The sequence below is a fragment of the Zeugodacus cucurbitae genome, chromosome 4 (genome assembly GCF_028554725.1).
Source record: "Zeugodacus cucurbitae isolate PBARC_wt_2022May chromosome 4, idZeuCucr1.2, whole genome shotgun sequence".
Taxonomy (NCBI): domain Eukaryota; kingdom Metazoa; phylum Arthropoda; class Insecta; order Diptera; family Tephritidae; genus Zeugodacus; species Zeugodacus cucurbitae.
Window position 1 is genome coordinate 60,787,414 of NC_071669.1, and position 21,954 is coordinate 60,809,367.

A 21,954-nucleotide genomic window follows, 5' to 3' on the forward strand; every position below is an offset into this window, starting at 1 on the left:
GTATTATGCGACAGTTTCCACTAATGAAATCATAATTATAGTTTATAAGATTAAATGTGTTTTAACATAAAAACCATTGCAAATTTTTCTCGCATATGAAACAGCTAAATGCATAAAAAATATATTTCATGCATCCAAACACATAAGTACATACACATGTGTGTTTTTATTTAGACATTTGTATATCATACGAGCGGTATGCTTTTACTCAAATTTATTTCAAAACAATATGGAACATTTCGTAGCACAACAGCTAATCCGTATGCATCATAACTCATATATAGCATACTTATCTATGCTATATAAACATATGAACATGCATGCATATATATTTACAATTTATATACATATGTACACACATTTATATATGTAATATACAACGTCTTTGTTGGGCACAAAGAAATCGGCATCAATGGACAGAGGAATTCTAGAAATCCTCATAAAAAATACAGATGCAACAACAAAGCACGCAGAGAATACACGAGATCACATAGATACACTCGCTATCTCAAAGATGTGCGCACTCAATAATAAATCATTAGGAATTTGAATAGATATATATTTTTTTATTCATAAATACATAGCATAAGACTATAAGCGTATAAAGTAGTTGCTATAAGTATGGTGAACTCGCACTGTATGAATACACATGAATATTAGGGGTACGACTCTTTATATTTATACTAAAAAAATTTAAATTGTAAAAAAATATAAAAATTCAATATGCACTGGTTTAATTAACTGTAAAGTAAATTATGACAAATTATTTTTTTTTCTTTTCAAAATACCAAAAGAATGAAATGTTCATACCCCTAATTTATAAAATCACACACTAATTTCTGAAATTATACTTCTCAGCTATTTGGAAATGCTTTTAATGTATTATTATTATTTTGTGCTGCTCGCCCATTCAATTCATCTTAAAATCAACGCGATTTTGAAAACCACAATTTGACCGAATTATGTGAAAATAAAAGCGAAAAAAAATAATTGTTTTGTAAATTTGATCTATTTGTTTAATTTCTCATGCGAATAATTAGCGGCACGTTTCCCCAAGTGTGTCAAAATTGCGAACTTTGCCAATTTGCAACCGCAAAGAGGCACATGCCAGCGGCAACAGAAAAGGCAAAAAAATGTTTGCGGAATTGTTTTCTATTTTTTTTTTTTGCCAAAACAAAATTGTTGCAATGTTTTGAATATTTTGATTTTTTTAGAACTAAATGCTTAATATATGCAAATATTACAAGGACCTAACGCCTTAAAATTTGGGTCAAGCAATGAGATGCGTGACTAGCACTATATTGGAATTATGTTCAAACCCTGATCTATAAAAATAATAAAACAAATACTAAAAAAAAACAAAAACAATAATAAAAACAAATATAATAATAATAAAAAATAATAAAAAAAAAACAAAAAAAAAATAAAAAAATAATAATAATGAATAATTAACTCATTCACAGCTTGATTTGCTTGCAGCTGAGAGAATATTACATAGTCAGCACTTAGAAAACCCACAAATGTGGCTTTGGTAACCAGTTAATCTCTTGTAAGTATATGTACCGAGACGATATTCGCTAATATTCAATTCTCAAAGTTCATGGTCAATTCTAGTGATTCAATGCCTCATAGATACATACATACATATGCACGTATGTATAGGTGTTTGTGTAGGTTGAAAGCCGCAAAATTCCTTTGTTTGTATAATTATGCGCACTCTTGTGGCTTCCACGCATTTATGCATGCAACAAGGCATAAAAAAGCTAATTATGGCAATACACGTACATATCCACTGGTTGTTGTTATTGTTATTGTTATTATTATTACGCACTTTGGCATGAAAGTAAAATGCTTGAGCGCCAAAGGTTGTAGGAGAATGGTTGATGAAAGGAAAATATGAAAGAAAAACAAAATATCATAGAAAATGCGTGTTTAAGTCTTGTAACGCCCTATTGGTCTTGTAACTTATGTAAATGCCTATGGCAAATGTCTTTGGTTATGACTACACATAATACGACCTTGACGAAATCGATAGACCTTGTTAGTAATTATATAAATATTGTGAAGAGGTGAGGTTATTAAAATATTCGTACTTAATTTAATAATTGAAATATTATAAATTATTTTTTTTTTTTACAAATATTAGAAAGTGTGACAATTCTTTCCAAGAAAGGCAAGAAATATCTACAAAAAAAATTTTAACTCAATATCTCAAACATAGCATGGTCATAAAAGCTTTGTTTTATTATATATTCCTATAAAAATTATCAATTTCAATATTCTGAAAGTAGCGAACACTACGTCCGACTTTCCAATTATCGGGTACTCGGTAAATGAGCACAGCAAGTAGAAGGTGAAACTTGGCAAGTTTAACATAATTATAAGCGCCAAGCAAATTATTCGCCTAAAAGTATGCAACGCTCCATTTTTTTAAATTATTAAATAAAATAAATATAACAAAAAAAATATAAAATAAATAATTAACAATTTAATGGAATAATAATGTAAATAATTTAATATTTCATGATTTTATTATGATTATGTGAAATGTCACTAGAAAGGTAGCATACATTTCAGCGCCAGTTGTATATTAAGTGATAATACACGGATAATGCTTCAAAATTAAATTGAACTTGTTACAAACAGATAAAAAAGAGCAAAATAAAAAGAAATGTGAGCTTCTAAGAAATGTAAATCGACAAACTCATAAAAACACGTATAGCCTTAGAGCCTGCTACAGACCATATTTGACAACTAAACTCTCTAAACTCGCGAAATTTAAAATTTTACAATTACCGTTATTTTTTGAACACAACATAAAAGTATTTTCATGATAATTATACGAGGTACTTTGACAGCTATACATTTAGGAAACACTGCTTCTAATAAAACACCGTTTATGCCTGCATTCAAGATAATTAATTGTATGAAAATAAGTAAGTAAAGAGTATTACATCTGTCTTCAAAAACTGTTCTGTTCAGACACCTTAAGTAAATACCACACTCACACCATGTAACTCATGTAATCTATTGACTGATATGCCTCAGATTAAGAACAATGTGGAAGTAGGCCGATACATTAGCAGCGGCACATAAATAAATATTTATTTTAGCAACGAAAAAGAAAAAAGAAACACTTAAAAATGTAAATTGAAAATACATACGAGTACATATACTCATGCTAAGCGCTTGCCGGCAAGCTGAAACATTTAAATAATTCTATGTTTCTATAGACAATCTCTATATACATACATATATATATTTCTATGTAATCACTTGTCTATATGCACTTTTAGTGAGCTAATAATAAAACTATTTTAATGCTCACTTCATTCATTGTGCACTCAGAGCAGATTATTCGATGAAGACATTTGCATCGTTTACCGAAGAGAAAGGGGAGAGAAGGATAAGGAAGTGGGAGACTAAAGTAGTGGAAAAACTTTAGTAATACTGCTCACTAATCTGGGAGATTCGTTTCACATGTAATTCGTAAGCATTTCTTCTACGATTTTTATCTAAACGGGTTGCCATGCCTCCCAGAATTGAAAGACTAATTTTTTTTTATTTTCAAAACATCAGAAATATTGATCTATAAAATTCCTTTACGCACAAATTAAAAAAAAAGTAACACAAACTTGCCACCTGCGCTAAATACCAACTAGAGATAACAAGCAGTCAATTATTAAGATGATCTCATTTAAATGAGTATTATATGTATGTCACAACAATTATGATTCCAAAAAAATAAAAGAAAAAACGAAAAAAACACTTCGAACCTCAAAACCTAGAACACGAATTTAATTATTATAAATGAAACGCAAACGAAGACGCCGACTAAGAAATAGTTAAAAGATCTGTGTCTGAACTTACGCTATGACAGCATGACATAGAACTCTCTTGCGAAAAATTAAATACCACAGCGCGCGAAATTATAGTACAACACATACTTATTTAACAAGACACGCATATATATATGTCTGTCTGCCTGTAAGTGTAGATAGTATGTTAACGAATATCAAGCGTTTGAAATCTCCAAACGAAAAGCAATAAACTAAAAAAATAGCATGACTGACAGCTGAGTTATTAAACGAAAATAATTGGTCGTGTGAAGAGCGAGCGGAAGAGGAGCAGCGCACACGTTTGGCTTTTTTTTTGGTACAATATGAAGTTAACAACCTGTGGAGATATGAAATCTATTGTGAAATATGAGCCTATTCGTGCGAGTACATAAATATTAAACACTTTGTTCTCATGTATGTTAGGTCTAAAGAATGTCATGGATCACTCATGTGGTTAAAAATAAACTAAACAGTTGGAAATAAAAGTGAAGAAAAGAGTAAGACACTGAGAAAAAAATTATAAGAAAATATTATTAAAAAAAATTATAAAAATTTTATAAAAAATTATTATTATTAAAAAAAATAATGTATTAAAATTATTCATTTAGATTTTAAAAATTAATAGCGTTACCATCCAACAAAAAAATAAAACTTAGCAAACTATCAAAAATTGTGGGTGAAACTCAAGATTTTTAACAGTTTCGAGACATTTGGAAAATTAAACCAAATTATTTTTTGGAACAGAGTTGCCACCTAACAAAAAATTTATTGGGTTACGGCCTATCAAAAAAATAAAATTTAGCAAACTATCACAAATGAGTACAAAACTCAAGTCGTTTGAGAGTTTCGAAAAAATTTCTGTATTTAAATAAACTTTTTTGGAACAGAGTTGCCACCTAACAAAAATTAATTGGGTTACCGCCTATCAAAAGAAATAAAACTTAGCAAACTATCAAACATGCGTGCAAAACTCAAGTCGTTTGAGAGTTTCGAAAAAATTTCTGTATTTAAATAAACTTTTTTGGAACAGAGTTGCCACCTAAAAATTGGGCAAAAAAACAGTTCTACTTAAGATTTTACGGAAATGTATCGAAAATATTTATAATGTTTTGACAAAAAATAAGCAAATATTTGGAACAATGTTGCCACCTATAAAAAAAATAAAACTGAGTAAAATTTAATACAATTGTGTCGCAGTGTCAAAGAAAGTTTATCGAAAAATATTCTGAATTTGAAACAAATTAAACATTTTTTTAAACGGGGTTGCCACCTGCAGAAAATTTTTATTTTGAAAAATATGGCTAATTTATTTATGCCATTTATTGTTTGAGACAAATTTAATTTTTAGCATATTTTTGAATAGAGTTGCCACCTATAAAAATGAGTAAATGCAAGTAAAATATAACTAAATTTATGTCAAGAGAGCTTTTAAGTTGTAAATAAAATTGGGGTTTTTATTCCCGTTATGATATCTACCGTTAAGCTATTCAGTACGTAGGCAAGTATAGTAAAGACAACGGCTCTAGGTGATCTTCGTTCAAAAGTATATTTCTAACTAAGCTAAAAAGGTTGATTAAATGATTGCAAGAAAAAATATTTTATATAAAAAATGTGTAAAAAAATAAAAATATTTTTTCTTAATAAAAATTATTGAATTTTTTTATAAAATTTATTTTCCAAATATTATTCCGTTGGCAACTCTATCAAGTTTTACAACAGTATATGCGGTAAATCTATACCTGAGATCATCAGGGGAATAAAGTATGAATAAAAAATAGACTATTGACTCAAAACGCCAAAATCAGCTGTACAACAAAAACAACAAAAATACAGAAATATAGTTGAGTATTTGTATGCAATAAAAACTATTAGTATTGAGTAATGAATGAATAATACCATATAATTAGTGCTAATACACGTAGCTTAGGCTACACGTTAAGCACCCATGTAGTATATTGACATAGAGACACACCTACAGACATGTAAGTACTATATAAATTTCGAATATATATAAAATATTAGAATGTGCTCATAAATAACGTTTTAAGTATGTAAATACTAACTTTGATCCCTCAACTTGGTCAGCTGTGAGTCGAGTGCCAATGGCGTTGCTGCTGCTGTCATTTTATCATTATAGCGATTGTAACGATTATCATTACCGTAAGTGTTGTTGTAATTCGTAATAATGGCGCGCAAATTGTTGCTGACAACAGCAGCAGCAGAGTCACTGCATTTGTTGTCATAAATATTGCTGCTATTTGTTGTTGTTGCAGCAACACCTGCAACAGCTGCGCTGTCAACTCCACCAATTCGATTTTCTTCAGCGCCCAAAGCGCCATGCTGGCCATGATTAGCCGGTGTTGACGTCAAATTTAAGACACCTTCGCGTATGAGACACTCCTTAATGGCGAGCATAATTGTGTGTTGTTGTTGTCAATTTAACGGTAATTATTTATTTCAACAGATTAACAGTGTTGTAGGTGGTTGCTTGGTTTGGTTTGACGATTGCGTTAGCGATTGTGCAACGTTGCGTTGCAAGAGATAAACGACAGAGGTTTTTATTTTTATTATTATTGGAGTAGCACTTTTTATGATTTTTTTTATTATTTGTATTTCCACAAACACACACAAACTCAGTAAGACAATGCCTGTGCATTTACCAGCAAATCACGTTTTATTTACTTTAATGCACTCATGCATACACACACACGCATACATATATATGTGTCTTCTTATCTTTTTACAGCACGTTAGGTGGCGGCTTGCAATGTGTATCTGTCGGATATGCGCTTGCTTATCTCACAGCGATGGCAAATAGACACGCAGCCGTCGCAGTCACAGTCCGCTGTTGTGTTTATTTATATTTTTAAACGCGGCTAAGTATTCTTACGTGACTGCATGGATTATACTTGCGCGTACATATAAACAAAATATGCACACACACACACACCTCATACAGACCTATACACCTACTTGCACTTGCGTGAATTTGTTGGTTTTGCTTTTGTAAATTTATTATAATTCAATGCACTTTATTTTATGCGCCAAGAACTGTTTGCGGTAGCGTTTGTGTATTTGTATATGTTTTATTATAAATGTGACTGTGTGTCTTTAACTTTTTTGTATACACAGACACCGCTCGACTGTTATGGGAGGTAAGAAATTTGAATTATTGTTGTTTATTATTTCTGTGGAAAAAATGTTGCTGTTGATTGCACTTTTCAATGATTTCATTTGTAATTACTTTTATTTTTATTTTGGAAAATATGCATTTATCTTATTTTTAATTTATTTATTTTAAATTTTAGTTTAATTATTGTTTGTTTTTTAATTTTTTTAATTTTTTCTGTTTAATTTTTTTTTTTATTTCTTTTAATTTTTTAACATCAACTTTTTTTATTTTAAGTAAAATAATGATAAATTATTATTATTTTTTAAGTAAAATAATCATAAATTGTTTATTTATTTTAAGTAATTTTGCACCAAATTATGTTTTTTTTTTTTCATTTTTATTATTAAAATTTATTTCCCGAAAATATTAAATGTTTTTTATCTTCGATATTTTTATAAATCTTTTTTAATTTACTTATTTTCTATAAAATAATTTTTACTATGAACTGGAGATTTTATCAGCAACCCCGAAAACAAACCGCTGAATAACGAGATATAAGCGATTTCGATGAATTTTTCAAAAAAAAAGCGTCCGCCATTTTGAATTTTAAACAACCGTATTCATAATGCGTGACCCCAAAAACGCCCGAGTATCGAGTTTCAAGCGAATCCGATGAATTTTAAAAATCGCTGTCCGCTAAAGACCATCAGAGTCGAATTCAGCGACCCAAAAAACTTAAGGTACTCATAGTAAGATCCCCAGCTTGTGTGGTTGGGTTTTTGTTGAAATTTGGCATGTGTTCTATACATTTGAATATATTCCACATACAATATCCACCGAAACTCTTTCCTCAAAATTTGCCTGGAAAACTTTAAAACCGCTAGATGGCGCTGGAATCAATATATATATCTTAAAACTATACCTTTGATATTGAGTTACTGATAATGGTCATCGATAAATAATTTCTAGCTGAAAAGCGTCACAGGACTGACAAAGTGTAAATTTTATTTAAGAAATTTAATAAATATTTAAGAAAGTCTACAAGCTCTAAGTAAATTAGAGTCTAGGAAATGTTCGGGATTGCTCGACATTATGTCTTATACACGTTTTGGAACAATGTTGAATAAGTGAAACTGAATAAAATATAGAAAGAAGACTCAAACATAAGGCGGTTAATGAAATCTTCCAAAAAAATTTCAGAAGTTTCCGATTTATAGAAGTAAAGTCGGATTCTTTACAATATTATTATATACATATATATCATCATGATAGTGACAAAATTAAAATGGTTAAAGAGATTGTTTTTGTTGTGTGAAAACTTTGCTTATGAAATTGAACCTCAAACTGATCGTTATAGTGAGACTGCCGTGTTCTAAAGCAGTCATAGCAAGCAAACTCGCCGACAATTATCTAATCGAAATATCTTAAGCAATTAAGGTGGTTATGAGAATTTTCGGTTACGAAAAGTCTTCCGCATTTCTTTACACCAATTATAACGACCGAGCTGCACTTTAGGGCGCAATTTTATTTTATGGGCGAAATTTGGCCATTTCACAACTCAAAATTTCTGAATTTTGAATTGATTTTATGAATTAAGATTACTTCTTATTCCAACCATATGGGATTAAAATTTGTTTTTCGTAGTTTTTGAAATTTTGAAAAAATTTTAAAATTTTTAATTACTGGATTTTTTTTCAGAGGCAGCCTCTATTTTAAGTCAATAAAATGTATGATATTTTCGATTAAAGTTATTTATTTAGTTGAATGTTTAATGTTTTACAGTAGAATATTATACAGAATAATTAGGAAATTATATTTCACTTAATTTTTATTATATGAACAATTTTTTTATATTTTTTATTTTACTTTTTTATATATTTTTCTTTTTACTGTAATTTGTTTTACATCGAATATTAATTTTACTTTTGTTATTGACTATATACAATTTTATATGGATTTATTTAATTCAAGTTTTACTTAAAAAATGTTTTATTTCATTAATTTTAATTATTTTTTAATCAAAAAAATATGTTGTTTCATTTAAAAAATATTTTTTTATTCACAACTATTTCTATTCCACAGGCTTATTCAATTTTTTTTAGCAATAATTGAATAAAATTATTTTTCACAGATTTTTTTTTTAATTATTTCCCCACAACATAGTATATCAATTCACCTAAGACACAATTAGTTAAAGAGAAATCCAATTTGAGATCTTCACTTCCGCCAATAGAAATCACTACTAATCGCACAGCACACACTTGACATCCGTTTGGCGAAAAAACGTACACTAAACTGAATGAATTTCACTAACGTGCCACAAAAGTGAATTTTCTTTTCAACTCAAAACCCAAAAACGAAACGCGGATGTGCTCGCACAACGTAAACATGTTGAACGCGACACTATTAGCTACCTACTTGCCACTTGAAGATGCCCGCTTTTGCAACTGATGGTCGTCGAATAGACGAAAGTGTCTAGAACTCTCACCAAAGCAAGAGCGAGCGAGCGAGCGACCAACGCACACAAATTGAATATTACACGCACAAATACACCCACAAGTGGGGAGCCACACACACACCGGCACACAGACACACAGTGGCAGTCAAGTCAAGTGTCTAATGGAAACACATGTAGAATGTGTCAGCAACGGGCACGAAGTAAAAGAATTAAAACAAAAACCGAAAAACATGAAAAGAAAATCAATTAGAAGAGAGTAGAGAAGAGTGCTGCGATGAGCTGCCGCAAATTGCACTGAGCAAAGAGCAAGTGTGTCTGTGTGTGTGTGTGCAAGTGCTCTGAATTGGAGTAAAGTGAAAACTCGCTAAAGCAAAAGTGCTGATAATAAATTTCAGTGCAAGTGCACATGTGAATGCGGGAGACCTTTCCACATGTGCATGTGTGTGTGTGCGGGGAAATAAAAAGGCGAAATTAAAAACCGACAAGTTATAAATAAAGCCAAACAAAGCGGAATCGAAAGAAAACAAAGCGGCGGCGACAGCAGCAGCAGCAGCTTTTGATATAAACCGCACCTGGCGAGCTGCCCAGCCGAGTGAATGAAAACAAACACAGCCAAAATGCGCTGAGAATACTATAAATGAAATAATAAAGGAAATCGTAGAAATACAATACGAGTACACACATAAAGTATAATGAAGAAGCGGTAAAACTGTATAGAAAGACTTCACAAAACGTGTACTTCAAAGCTGAACACGCTCGGCTCGTTGGAAGCACAACACAAAACAGCTGATTGGACAGTGGAGCGATTCGAGAGTGAAATAAATGTTGAGAATAGTAGTTGGTCATGGTTCAAAGGTAGTTTCTAATTGGTTTATATGCACAATATAAGAAAATAATATTAATAAAATATAACTTAAATATCTTTATAGAGTTTCAGATCGACCTTACTATAGTTGTCAAGTTTTATGTCATAAAATCGGAACAAAGTTGTAAGTAATGGATCTTGGTCTTCTACTTCTTCTTCTTGACTGGCGTAGACACCGCTTACGCGGTTATAGCCGAGTCCACAACAGCGCGCCACGTATCCCTCCTTCTGGCAGTTTGGCGCCAATTGGTTATACCAAGCGAAGCCAGGTCCCTCTCCATCGGGTACTGCATCGAATACTTTCAGAGCTGGAGCACTTTCGTCCATTCGAACAACATGACCTAACCAGCGTAGCCGCTGCCTTTTTATTCGCTGAACTATGTCAATGTCGTCGTATAACTCGTACAGCTCATCGTTCCATCGTCTGCGGTATTCGCCGTTGCCAATGTTTAAGGGACCATAGTGCCGTCTCATCGGATGTTGACATCGTCCACGCTTCTGCACCGTAAAGTAGGACGGGAATGATGAGAGACTTGTAGAGTTTGGTTTTTGTTCGCCGAGAGAGGACTTTACTATTCATTGGATCTTGGTCTAGTCCAGAATAATTCTATCTTGTTTTATACTATAAATAAACATATCTGACTGAGATTGACAGAGTCAAGAACACCTTATTATTTCTTCTAAGATTGACATCCATTCGAGATACCAAGTAAGGATAAGGATGTTGAAACCCCTTCTTTTGGTATTCGAAGACTTCTTCCAAAGCATTCCTTTCAACATCGCTTCTTTGCCAACTCAACAGTTCTAAAGGGTGATCCATTCGAGGTTTCCTACTTTTTAAAAGACAAAAACACAGAAAATTCAAATTTAATGGGGAATGTTTATTATCATTCGAAAGATGGTCAGTCCGTTGAGTCCAATTTTCGATGACTAGTTCGAACATTTCAACTGGTAACTGGGGAATGACACGCGCGACGATTTGCTCCAAAGCCTGATTTCAAGCGGAATTGTCCGCATATACTTTAGACTTTATAATTCCCCAGAAGAAACAGTCTAACGCTGTGATATCACACAATCTTGGTTGACAATCGACCGCTCGCCGATGTGTTATCTCAATAAATTTATTGATTTGTGTGATGTGTGGGAAGTCTAGCCGTCTTGTTGAAACCAAATGTCGGCGAGATCACGAACTTCAATTTCAGGCATCAAATAGTCCGTTATCCTGGGTGAAATGTCTGCTCATGATTATCTTCAGGTTGCTCTTCGTCCCAAATGCGGCAATTTTGTTTGTCTGCATACCCACTGAAGCAGAAAAGGGTCTCATTGCTGAACAGAATTTGGCTCGAAAACGTCAGATCTTCTTGGAACTTTTTATGAGCTCATAAAACAAAGCAATGTCGCTTGAGAAGGTAGAGCAACTTCAGCTCAAGCTATATTTTATACGCTGTCAATTTAAGATCTCGACGTAAAACGCGTCCTAAAAATCGTTCCATATAGTCCGAGTTTAAGAAAATTAGATAACACAGTGTTGTGTTCGACTTTGTAAATGTTATTTAATTAATAAAAATGAAAAAAAATTAACAATTTTCGTTTAATATAATAATCCCAATTGGGGACTTCTTCCTCTGTATATAGCCAAGTACCCTAGAATGTGCAATTACTAATCTAATCTTAAAGTCCAATGCAGATTTTAGGGTTTGATGTACTCAGCTAATCTTAATAATATGTTAATCTAATCAGAATTGCCATCGAAAAATATTATTACTGTTTGTTTGATCGAAACAACTTGAACTCTCTGCAAAATAGTTGTGTTTCTGCTTTTTACGCGTTGGGTAGTGATTCTTGGTGTACTGAAACATGTTTTTAGCGCTTTTGATAGGCCTACTGACGTTGCTCATAATCGGTGATTACTTGAAGAAAAGGCGACATAATGAGATTTTCAAGACAAATGGTCTCAAATCTGTTTCAAGTCTGCCAATTTTGGGGGCGGCACATCATCTCATCAATCAAACGCCAGCGGGTAAAAAGAAATCAAATAAACAACTAGTAAAATAAATATGAAACTATATCATAACTGTAATCTAATAGATATGATCGAGTTCACCGGCGAAGTGCTTAAAAATAACGGCAAAACCTGTAATTTGTGGCTTTTAAATCAAGCGACTATTTTGACAGCAGATCCCATATTTATGGAGCCCGTGCTGAGCAGTCAAAAATTGTTAACGAAAAATAATCTTTACGGACTGCTGACGCCATGGTTGCGTGAGGGTTTGCTGCTAAGCACTGGCCCCAAATGGCACAGTCGCCGAAAGATCATTACGCCTTCATTTCATTTCAAAATTTTGGAAGATTTCGTTGGGGTTTTCGATCAGCAGAGCAATGTTATGATAGATTTGCTGAGGGAAAAGGCGGATGGTGAGACTGTGGTGAATTTATATCCGTTTGTTTGTGCGATGGCGTTGGATGTTATCGCGGGTGTGTATTAATTGGGGTCTTGAGAATTGGGAAATTGAAATTGAGAATTTATTTCTAATTTATTTCATAGAAACCGCTATGGGTGTGAAGATCAACGCACAGTTACAACCAGATTTACCGTACGTTAAAGCGGTGCGAACGTGAGTATTGAAAGATCGTCATAATTTCCATCTCAAATAAAATTTAAAATCTAATTCTCCAAAATTAGTGTCTCCTCCATCACTTCGGAGCGTTTTCTATCAATATTGCAGCGGTTCGATTTCTGGTTTTGGCTCACTGCTCCCGTTGGTTATAAGCAACTACACAGTAGCATTCGGCTAATGCACGATTTCACTGGCAATGTTATCGAAGAACGACGAAAAGTACTCGAACAAAATATCAAAAATAATGTCACACAAACTAAGTTATCCGACGCCGACGAAGATATTGGACGCAAGAAACATACAGCTTTCTTGGACATGTTGTTGCAAGCGGAGACCAAAGGTCAACCACTCTCCAACACGGATATACGTGAGGAAGTGGACACATTCATGTTTGAGGGCCACGATACCACAACTAGCGGTATTTCGTTCACTTGTTATCTGCTCTCGCGTCACCCGGCCGTCCAGCAGAAGGTGTTCGAGGAAATACGCGCCGTGATCGGTGATGATAAGCAGCGATCAATCACATTACGCGATCTACAAGAACTAAAATACCTGGAATGCGTTATAAAGGAATCGATGCGACTGTTTCCACCAGTGCCCTCGATTGGACGTCATATTGAGCAGGATATTTATTTGGGTGAGATATGTGATTTTGCATATAATGAATGATCTTTTCACCCCTTTAATCTGAAATTTTTTAGATGGCAAACTCTACCCCGCCGATACCAATGTGACTATTCTGACTTATCACGCATTGCGTGATCCTTTGTATTTCAAGGACCCCGAAGAATTTTTACCGGAACGTTTTTATAGCGATAATATTGAAAAAAATAACACATTTGCCTATGTTCCCTTCAGCGCGGGTCCACGTAATTGTGTCGGTCAAAAATTCGCCATGCTCGAGATGAAGAGCACGATTTGTAAGATTTTGCGTCACTATGAGCTGTTCCCACAGGGGGAGGAGGTGCGACCTTTGATGAATTTGGTTCTGGTCTCTTCAAATGGTGTAAATATGGGTTTACGCCCGAGGAAATATGATTAGTGCCTTATGGGAATTGTTAATATTTTCAATCGAAAAATTCATTTTTAAAGATGAGAGAAACATTTCTGAAATTTTTTGTCGAAAATTCTTGAACTCGTACCGTTATATGTTATGTAAATTGTTAATAAATTTTATATTTTTCTTTTTCAAATAATCGATTACTATTTTTCCACCAATGGTTTAGTGTTTAGTGAAATTAATGATTGCGATGATCGGAACGTAAATATAGATATTTAAAACAATTTTATTTAATTGGAAATAAAAAATATAATATTACAAAAAATATATCATTATTGTGACATTATGATATATGTAAGTGGAAAACAATGTTAAACTAAGCTCTTATTTTAAGACATTTTTCTAAACGATTTACATTGACATATTTTTTTTTAATTTTCCTTAATTTTATTTTAATTATAGATGGCAACTCTATTCTAACTTGTATTTATTTCAAAACACTTCGAAAGGATTTCGTAAACTTTTGAGATTTCACGTACATTTTCCAACATTTCTTGTTTCACTTTTCAATAAGTGGCAACTCCATTTATATTTAGACTTCTTTAACTTGATGCTGGAAAAAATTATAAGAGCTGCAGAGCTAAATAGAGAGTCACTGTTGACAGCCATAACTTTGAAGTAGTAGATAATTTCGTATATCTGGGAACCAGCATCAACAACACGAATAATGTCAGCCTCGAAATCCAGCGAAGAATCACTCTTGCCAACAGGTGCTACTTTGGACTGAGTAGGCAATTGAACAGTGAAGTCCTCTCTCGACGAGCCAAAATCAAACTCTACAAGTCGCTTATCATTCCCGTCCTGCTTTATGGTGCAGAAGCTTGGACGATGTCAACACCAGATGAGACGACACTAGGGGTTTTCCAGAGGAAAATTTTGCTCAAGATTTATGGTCCTCAGAACATTGCGAACGGCAAATACCGCAGACGACGGAACAATGAGCTGTACGAGTTATACGACGACATTGACATAGTCCAGCGAATAAAAAGACAGCGTCTACGCTGGCTAGGTCATGTTGTCCGAATGGATGAAAACACTCCAGCTCTGAAAGTGTTCGATGCAGAACCCGCCGGAGGAAGCCGAGGAAGGGGAAGGCCTCCACTCCGTTGGAGGGACCAGGTGGAGAGCGACCTGGTTACACTTGGGATCCCCAATTGTCACCGAACTGCGTACTGTAAAGAGAGGAGTGGCGCACTATTGTCGATTCGGCTATAACCGGCTAAACGGTTGCAACGCTAATCACATACATACATGTTTAGATCTCTATCTCGGGAACCTATGGAGCTCTAAAGCATAGTCGCAAAATTTCCTTTGTTACAGAAATTTCGGCAAAAATAAAAAAAATATCCTTAAACTTAACAATTTTTTCATTTCATTTTTTCAAAAAAGTTAAATTCGAAATTCATATATTTGCCGTTAAGTGTTCTTAGATTAAAATCATAATATGTTATGAACATAACTAAAATTATTAATTTTATTTTATAATATTTTTACTTTTCTTTAACAATTAATATGACTCTATAAAGAAGTCGTCTTTCCCTCAATAATTTATTTAATTCAATAATTTCAGTTGAATTAATTTTTCAACGTAGATGGCAACTCTATTTGTTACATATTTTGACAGTAGCTACTTATAATGTAACTGTTCATTTCTTTTGTCATTTTTTAAGCATTTAAATTTACATAAAGAAATCTTAGAAATATCACACGCAACTAATTCAATTGGTAGCTACAACTAGACACAGCAAGCTTAAGTGATATGTGACGACCTCGTGAATTTCCATACAAACTGACCATACAAACAGACTACTATAGACAAGTTGTATACAATATGCACAAGTTCAAGAGCATATTTTACTCAATTTACAATTTACAAACAAACTATATTTATACATACATACATATGAAAATACACAGTGTGACAACGTAATTAAAGTGTCTTATGAGTATAAAAAAGAAAAAAATTGAAACGTCAGTCAGGAGGTCGGTGAATAGCATTTTATTTATGTGATTATTAATTGAAATATTTTTATGTACATATACATATATGTATGTCCTATGTATGTGTAAAAGCATGGCGAAAGCGTAAAATTCGCCTGTGAACTTCCTGTATCAGCGTTGTAAACAATTGCAAGCATAAATATACAAACAAACATACAAACATGCATTAATATCAACTCATTCAGTTGTAAAGTCAATAAACCACGGCATCTTTATGCAGTTTCGTATGCGCCAGCAGCTTCATATTTTACTACAGTTATGATATAGAGTTGACTTGACTTGACTATGCGGCATTTACACATGTCATATGCAATTTATGTATGTCTCCTTTATTTTTGCTATATATTTTATTGCTTTTGTCTGCGGCATTGCATGCGATAAACAATTGCCACTGCTAGGCAAAGGAAAACATATGTACGCTCCAACTCACATGTGTTGACAATGATAAACAGGTAATGCTGAGAGATATACGCAGAGATTTTGTGAATTACTGCATTCATTTGATATTAAAAAAAAGTAAATAAAAAATTATAACAAATGTCTGTGAAGTATGCATTATGCTTGATTAGTTTGATATTGAGTCATTTATTACATTCATTCATCTAAGTAAGAAAAATGCATAATGTCATTATATATAATGTCTGAGACTTCCTTGTTAATCAAGAAATTGCGGGGTTGTATTTTTTAGAAAAGCTCAAGGTCCTTTTGAGATGGATTTCGTTATTAATTTATAAAAAGTGAATATTTGTCAAGGTACGAGGTGTATTCAAAAAACAACGGGAATTTTCGTTTTTCGGAAAAAAATTATTCATTCGTCTACGTTAATGTTGTCGCCTTCATAATAGTCTCCATTCCATATTATGTACTTATCCCAGCGCTTCTTCGGATCGTCGAAATACTTCTCAAAGTCTTTCTTTTTGGGATAGTATTTGGGTTTTTCAGCTAGTAAACATTTTAAAATTGAACTTTGGAAAAATTTCAAAAATTCCCTTTGTTTTTAGAACACACCTCGTATAACGCTATTTGCAAAATTTTAATAAAAAAAAAAATCAAAAAGAATTCCCAAAACTAATTCATTCAAAAATTATCGGATTGAATTGAATCTGACATAATATAGATACCGCAATAATCGAATATTTGCTATATAATCCCTTTCTATTCTATCATCTTCATTATACCAGTAATATATTGATTTTATACCAGTTGTTCGTTCGATTCGCTCCTACAAAGGTTCGGAAAGTGTTACAAATGAAATGCCAAGGTTTTCATAATATCGTTTAAACAAGAAATATAGTCTTGAAACACATTACAAATAAAAATCTGTATAGAAAAGAAATAATGCCAAGACGCCTAAAAGTATGCTCACAATTCTAATTGTCATCAATTTTAAGGGGCTATCCCCTAGAATGTAAATATCCTGTGAAAACGGTAAGGTCGTATCTTGAATAGTTTTTGAATGGCAGCGTTCTAAAGAGCGCCCGCTCGCAGGCTTTAAACGCGTTTTTCTCGAAATGGAAACTGCTGACATCATAACTCAACTCAACTCAAAATTGACCGATCGACTTCAATATAATGAGCTACGAACTTTTTGATTTGTTGAAAATTGTCAATTTGCAATTAAAAGAAAGACCATTTTTACCAAAAATTTTTTTTTTCAGAACTACGCTGTTAATTTTTTATATTTTTCAAAAATCGTAGGTCATTGTATAGAAAATATCTTCAATTTTAATACCCTTTCAGATTTTTTTTGTTTCAGCCACTCATTCGGCCGGAATCATGTCAGCAGTTGGGGAACTTTTTTTTTTGGTACCTCCCAAGACAGAACATAACTCCGTTATTTTTCAATAGTTTTGTAAAAAAAATCTTAAAATATACCTTATGATGTCCAAAAAACTTCGAAATATTCGAACGAGTACTTTCTTTAAAAAAAATTCACGAAAATCGCCTAATTTTTAATGGGTAACACATATATATATATATATTTGGCGTAGGAACCGCTTTAAGCGATTATAGCCGAATCCACCAGAGCGCGCCACTCATTCCTCTTTTTTTGCTTTTTGGCGCCAACTGGAAACACCAAGTGAAGCCAGGTCACTTTGCACTTGGTCTTTCCACCGGAGTGGAGGTCGTCCTCTTCCGCTGCTTCCTCCAGCGGGTACTGCATCGAACACTTTCAGAGTGTTTTCTTCCATCCGTACAACATGACCTAGCCAGCGTAGCCGCTGTCTATTTATTCGCTGAACTATGTCAATGTCGTACAGCTAATCGTTCCATCGTCTGCGGTATTCGCCGTTGCCAATGTTTAGAGGACCATAAATCTTGCGCAAAACCTTTCTCTCGAAAACCCCAAGAGTCGTCTCATCGGATGTTGTCATCGTCCACGCTTCAGCGCCATGGGTAACACATAGCCCCTTAAATATTGATTGGATGAAGTACAACCTACGGTAATATATCTTTTAATCAACTAATTTACAAATTATGATACATAAATAATCGTTTCACCGACTTTTGTAAGCATTTGTATTAATTAGTTTTTCACCACACTTGCGATACACTAATTTAATCAAAATTCAAAGCATCAATTATGGCATATCGGGCCATACGACTGCTGCAACCGTTAACCACTACGCATACCATATCATTTGAATTGTTAATATGAGCTGTCATTCCAAATGCAAATGCAATGAGGCAGACACGCGATGACTGACGGTGTCGGATCGGCAATGCTTGTGTGCATCAATTGAAATCAGCTGATCGGTGCATATTTTTCCAAACATTAACCCAACTATATACCGATATATACATATGTATATTTGTATTTGTGAGATATGAAGTGACATGCGCGAGGCTTCTCAGACTTCTCTGACATCTCAGTCAGCGTTAGCTCGTGGCAATTTTTTTTTGTGAAAATTTTATAAAATTTCTACAATGTAAACAATAATTTTTACAAGTCGTTGGCATGCTATTGGATATATCTATACAACATACATATATACTTATAGCAAATATCTATAGACTATAATTGACTTTGTGGACGCAGCGGTTCGCTGGTTCACGCGCGCTCTGCGACTCGGCTCTGATGGCTCGTGGGAGTCAATTAATTCGTTTTGCTTGAACTTTTGATGGGAATTTGTGGCGGCTGCTTGCGATCTCGAACGAAACGCTATGAGAATTGCATTAAATTTATTTATTGACTTTAATGGACAGCAAACTGTTGGCAGGCGCTGATTTTTTCACGCTGCTGTAATTAGTTTTGCGCGCGTTGTTGGTCGGCCTTACACATGTATTTGGTCGAATTGTGTTTATTGCACAATATATTGCAATTTTATAGTTTAATGTGCACGCCGTTGATTTATTTCCTTTATTTACACATAATTATTTTGCTCGTTGGCTATCAATTGAAAATGTGATTTGTTTGTAAGAAAAGAAATTCATGTAAACATTTAAATTTATGTTATGCAACAATGTTTTCATAAAATATTTGTTTAGTTGGTGGGTGAAGAATTTTCGTTTCCTACATTTTAATTGCTAAATAGCCTTTTCGCACGGAATTTAATTGTTCAATTAAACGGTCTTTGCCTGATTAACGCGCTGATATAGAACGATCTACATACAAAAAAAAAAATTATTTTACTACATTAATTTTTAATCGAATATAAATCGAGTCGAAATTGGAATATACATAGGACTGCGTGTTGTTGTCTACGCTGTAAATTTAGCTGTGTTTATTGATGAAATATTAATCAGGAAATGTACCTACTTCTTATTAACAGTAAAAAAATGTATAACAGCTGATCTTTAATCGAGTAGCTGGTTGTGCGAAAGGCAAAATCTGGTTTCTCAATTATAATTATAATTTATTAAATTAATTTGGCTGTGCGAAAAGACTATAAGGGATCACGCCACTACATCGTCTAGTCCTTCCTCAGCTATGGGAAAATACAAATCATCAAGCGATGTCGAGACCTTTCCCAACGTAGTAAGAGTGTATTTCTTTCTCTGTTACTGCCATACGTCAATCTTCCCGCCTTATCGACTGCTTTTCTCCACGATATATTTGAAATTCATGCTGGACTTTTAAGTATGATTTTTGTGTGTAGAAAGAGATTTGTAATTCTCAATGTATCGAGACTTTTTCTTGGAAGAGCTTAATGGAGATTTAGAAGGATATATGACTAGCCTTGTCGACTACAAATCTGGGTTATTTAAAATGAAGGTTGACATGGATTGAAAGTAAACGATGAACTTAATAAACGAAGAAAGTTAATTAAAAAATCGTGTAACCAAAAAATTACTTGATAAATAATTGACAGCAGGATTTACTGAGTAAATTGCCGTTTAAACTGAATTAGTTGTGAATAGTGATGTAGTAGGCGTTAAGTGGTTGGCTTGATCGGTCGTCCGTAGGTTAGGTTAGGTTAATTTGGTAGGTCAATGAGCCACACATATACCGATTTTGGTCCTTTGCGCTACCAGATGGAGTGCCGTTACATAGTCAATGAGAAGTAATTATCCTTTAGGATGCCTGCACTTGGTTTCAATAACGATATCTCTTCCAGATTATTGTACTGTGAAGCCCACTAGAGCTGAAGTCGTTGCCTTCTCACTGCAGGACAAGCACACAAGAGATGTTTCATTGTTTCCCTGGTACAATAATATAATATTATATATAATTTTAGTTGAAAATACTAAACTCTATTTATATTTTCTAACTATATTTATTTGGATACCTTTAAAACCTGGAACTATTGAGTGAGGGATCAGCAAAGAATCCCGACAAATTTTTCAATCTTCACTTAGTTTAATAATTTTCTGTTGCGATCTGAAGCACGCAATTATATTAATTAATTAAGCTATATTCTTCCGATGCAATATATGGAGCAAAAACTATCCTAATAGTAGGAGTTATCGACAATTGGACTTATATAGGGGGTGCCATTTCAATCTATGCCTTTAGATATACAATAGATCTTGGCCACGACAGTCAGGTCTATGTAACCAGGAAGTACCAGCGACCAACAACTATTAACACTTAAAATTATGTGAGGAATGTTTATTCTGATACAACAACAATATGATTTCGAAAAGAGCTCCTGAGCCTAGGTCAATATTTCCTTTATTAACTTCACATAATTGTTCTGCGAATTCTACGAACTAAATGTAATTACCAACTCAGTCGATGAGGCGTGTCAATATACAATCGACGGACAGTGACAACACTGCATACAAAATCAGTTATGTGATTGCAAAATAAACGGTGATTATTGTGGCTAATATTTGCAAAGATTTATTGACAATATTTTTTTTTTTGTTCTGCTGCAATATTATTACTTTATCACATTAAACTTTCAAGTCATAAATGCACAGAATAATATTGAATGCACGTTCGACAGCCAATTATGCGCCTTTGTACGGGTGTATGTGTGCGGCATATTAATGTCACTTTGACGTATGCACTTCGGCTATTCGACAACGAATTTACATATTTTCGCAATAATGCAGAAAAATTGCTTTGTTGTAGTTGTTGTTAGCGATTGTCTAGCTGACTAACTGATTGATTTTCACATTCATACATACATATACCATATATGGTCATAGCATTAATATATGGAGTCTCCGTTGTTTGATCCGTCACTTGGCTGTGTGTGTCATTGCGACTTCGAACGTCATTGACAATTGCAGTGCAACTGTCGCAGTGGTGGAAAAAGCCACAATTTCAGTGCTTCTTTGTTGAGGCTGCGCTTGGTTAGAGACGTAAGCGTCTGTGGACGTGCGCTGAATTTATAAGAAGCTTGTGCAATGCCACTGCTGCAAGTGCTCACCGCAAAGTGTTCGAGTATGTGGAAAAAATTTATATTTTCATACAAATATTTACTCAAACGAAGTGTATGAGTATTTTATGTGAACATTTATGGGCAACGAATCCATGGAAATCAAACTTCTTGCAGAAGTATTATAAAATAATATGTTTTATTGAAATCTGTGCATAAGCATCAATAAA

At 33.5% G+C, this 21,954-nt stretch overlaps 2 protein-coding genes across 17 annotated transcripts in view; one reads left to right on the forward strand and one right to left on the reverse strand.

Moving 5' to 3' along the window:
• Positions 1-21,954, reverse strand: part of LOC105220753 (supervillin) — a 363,739-nt gene that overhangs the window by 179,295 nt on the left and 162,490 nt on the right. Inside the window, exons 1-2 of one of the 16 annotated variants that reach the window (XM_054228589.1) lie at positions 9,128-9,423; positions 5,903-6,982 (exon numbers count right to left, since the gene is read on the reverse strand). The exons of the other annotated variants lie outside the window; for them this stretch is intronic. Of the exons in view, the coding sequence (XP_054084564.1) occupies positions 5,903-6,254 (352 nt within the window). The 5' untranslated portion in view covers positions 6,255-6,982; positions 9,128-9,423. Of the gene's footprint in view, positions 1-5,902; positions 6,983-9,127; positions 9,424-21,954 lie in introns of those variants that run through there. 16 annotated transcript variants of the gene reach the window in all.
• LOC105220759 (probable cytochrome P450 4d14) lies at positions 11,976-14,056 on the forward strand. The gene is made up of 5 exons (XM_029045992.2): positions 11,976-12,294; positions 12,363-12,749; positions 12,820-12,889; positions 12,958-13,529; positions 13,594-14,056. The coding sequence occupies exons 1-5, from the start codon at positions 12,132-12,134 to the stop codon at positions 13,932-13,934; spliced, it is 1,533 nt and encodes a 510-aa protein (XP_028901825.2). The 5' UTR covers positions 11,976-12,131; the 3' UTR covers positions 13,935-14,056.

Coding starts and splice junctions, on each gene's coding strand:
- LOC105220759 (XM_029045992.2), top strand. CDS start 12,132: ATGTTTTTAGCGCTTTTGATAGGCCTACTGACGTTGCTCATAATCGGT. Junction 12,295..12,362: donor CATCAATCAAACGCCAGCGG/GTAAAAAGAAAT, acceptor GTAATCTAATAG/ATATGATCGAGTTCACCGGC. Junction 12,890..12,957: donor TACGTTAAAGCGGTGCGAAC/GTGAGTATTGAA, acceptor CTCCAAAATTAG/TGTCTCCTCCATCACTTCGG.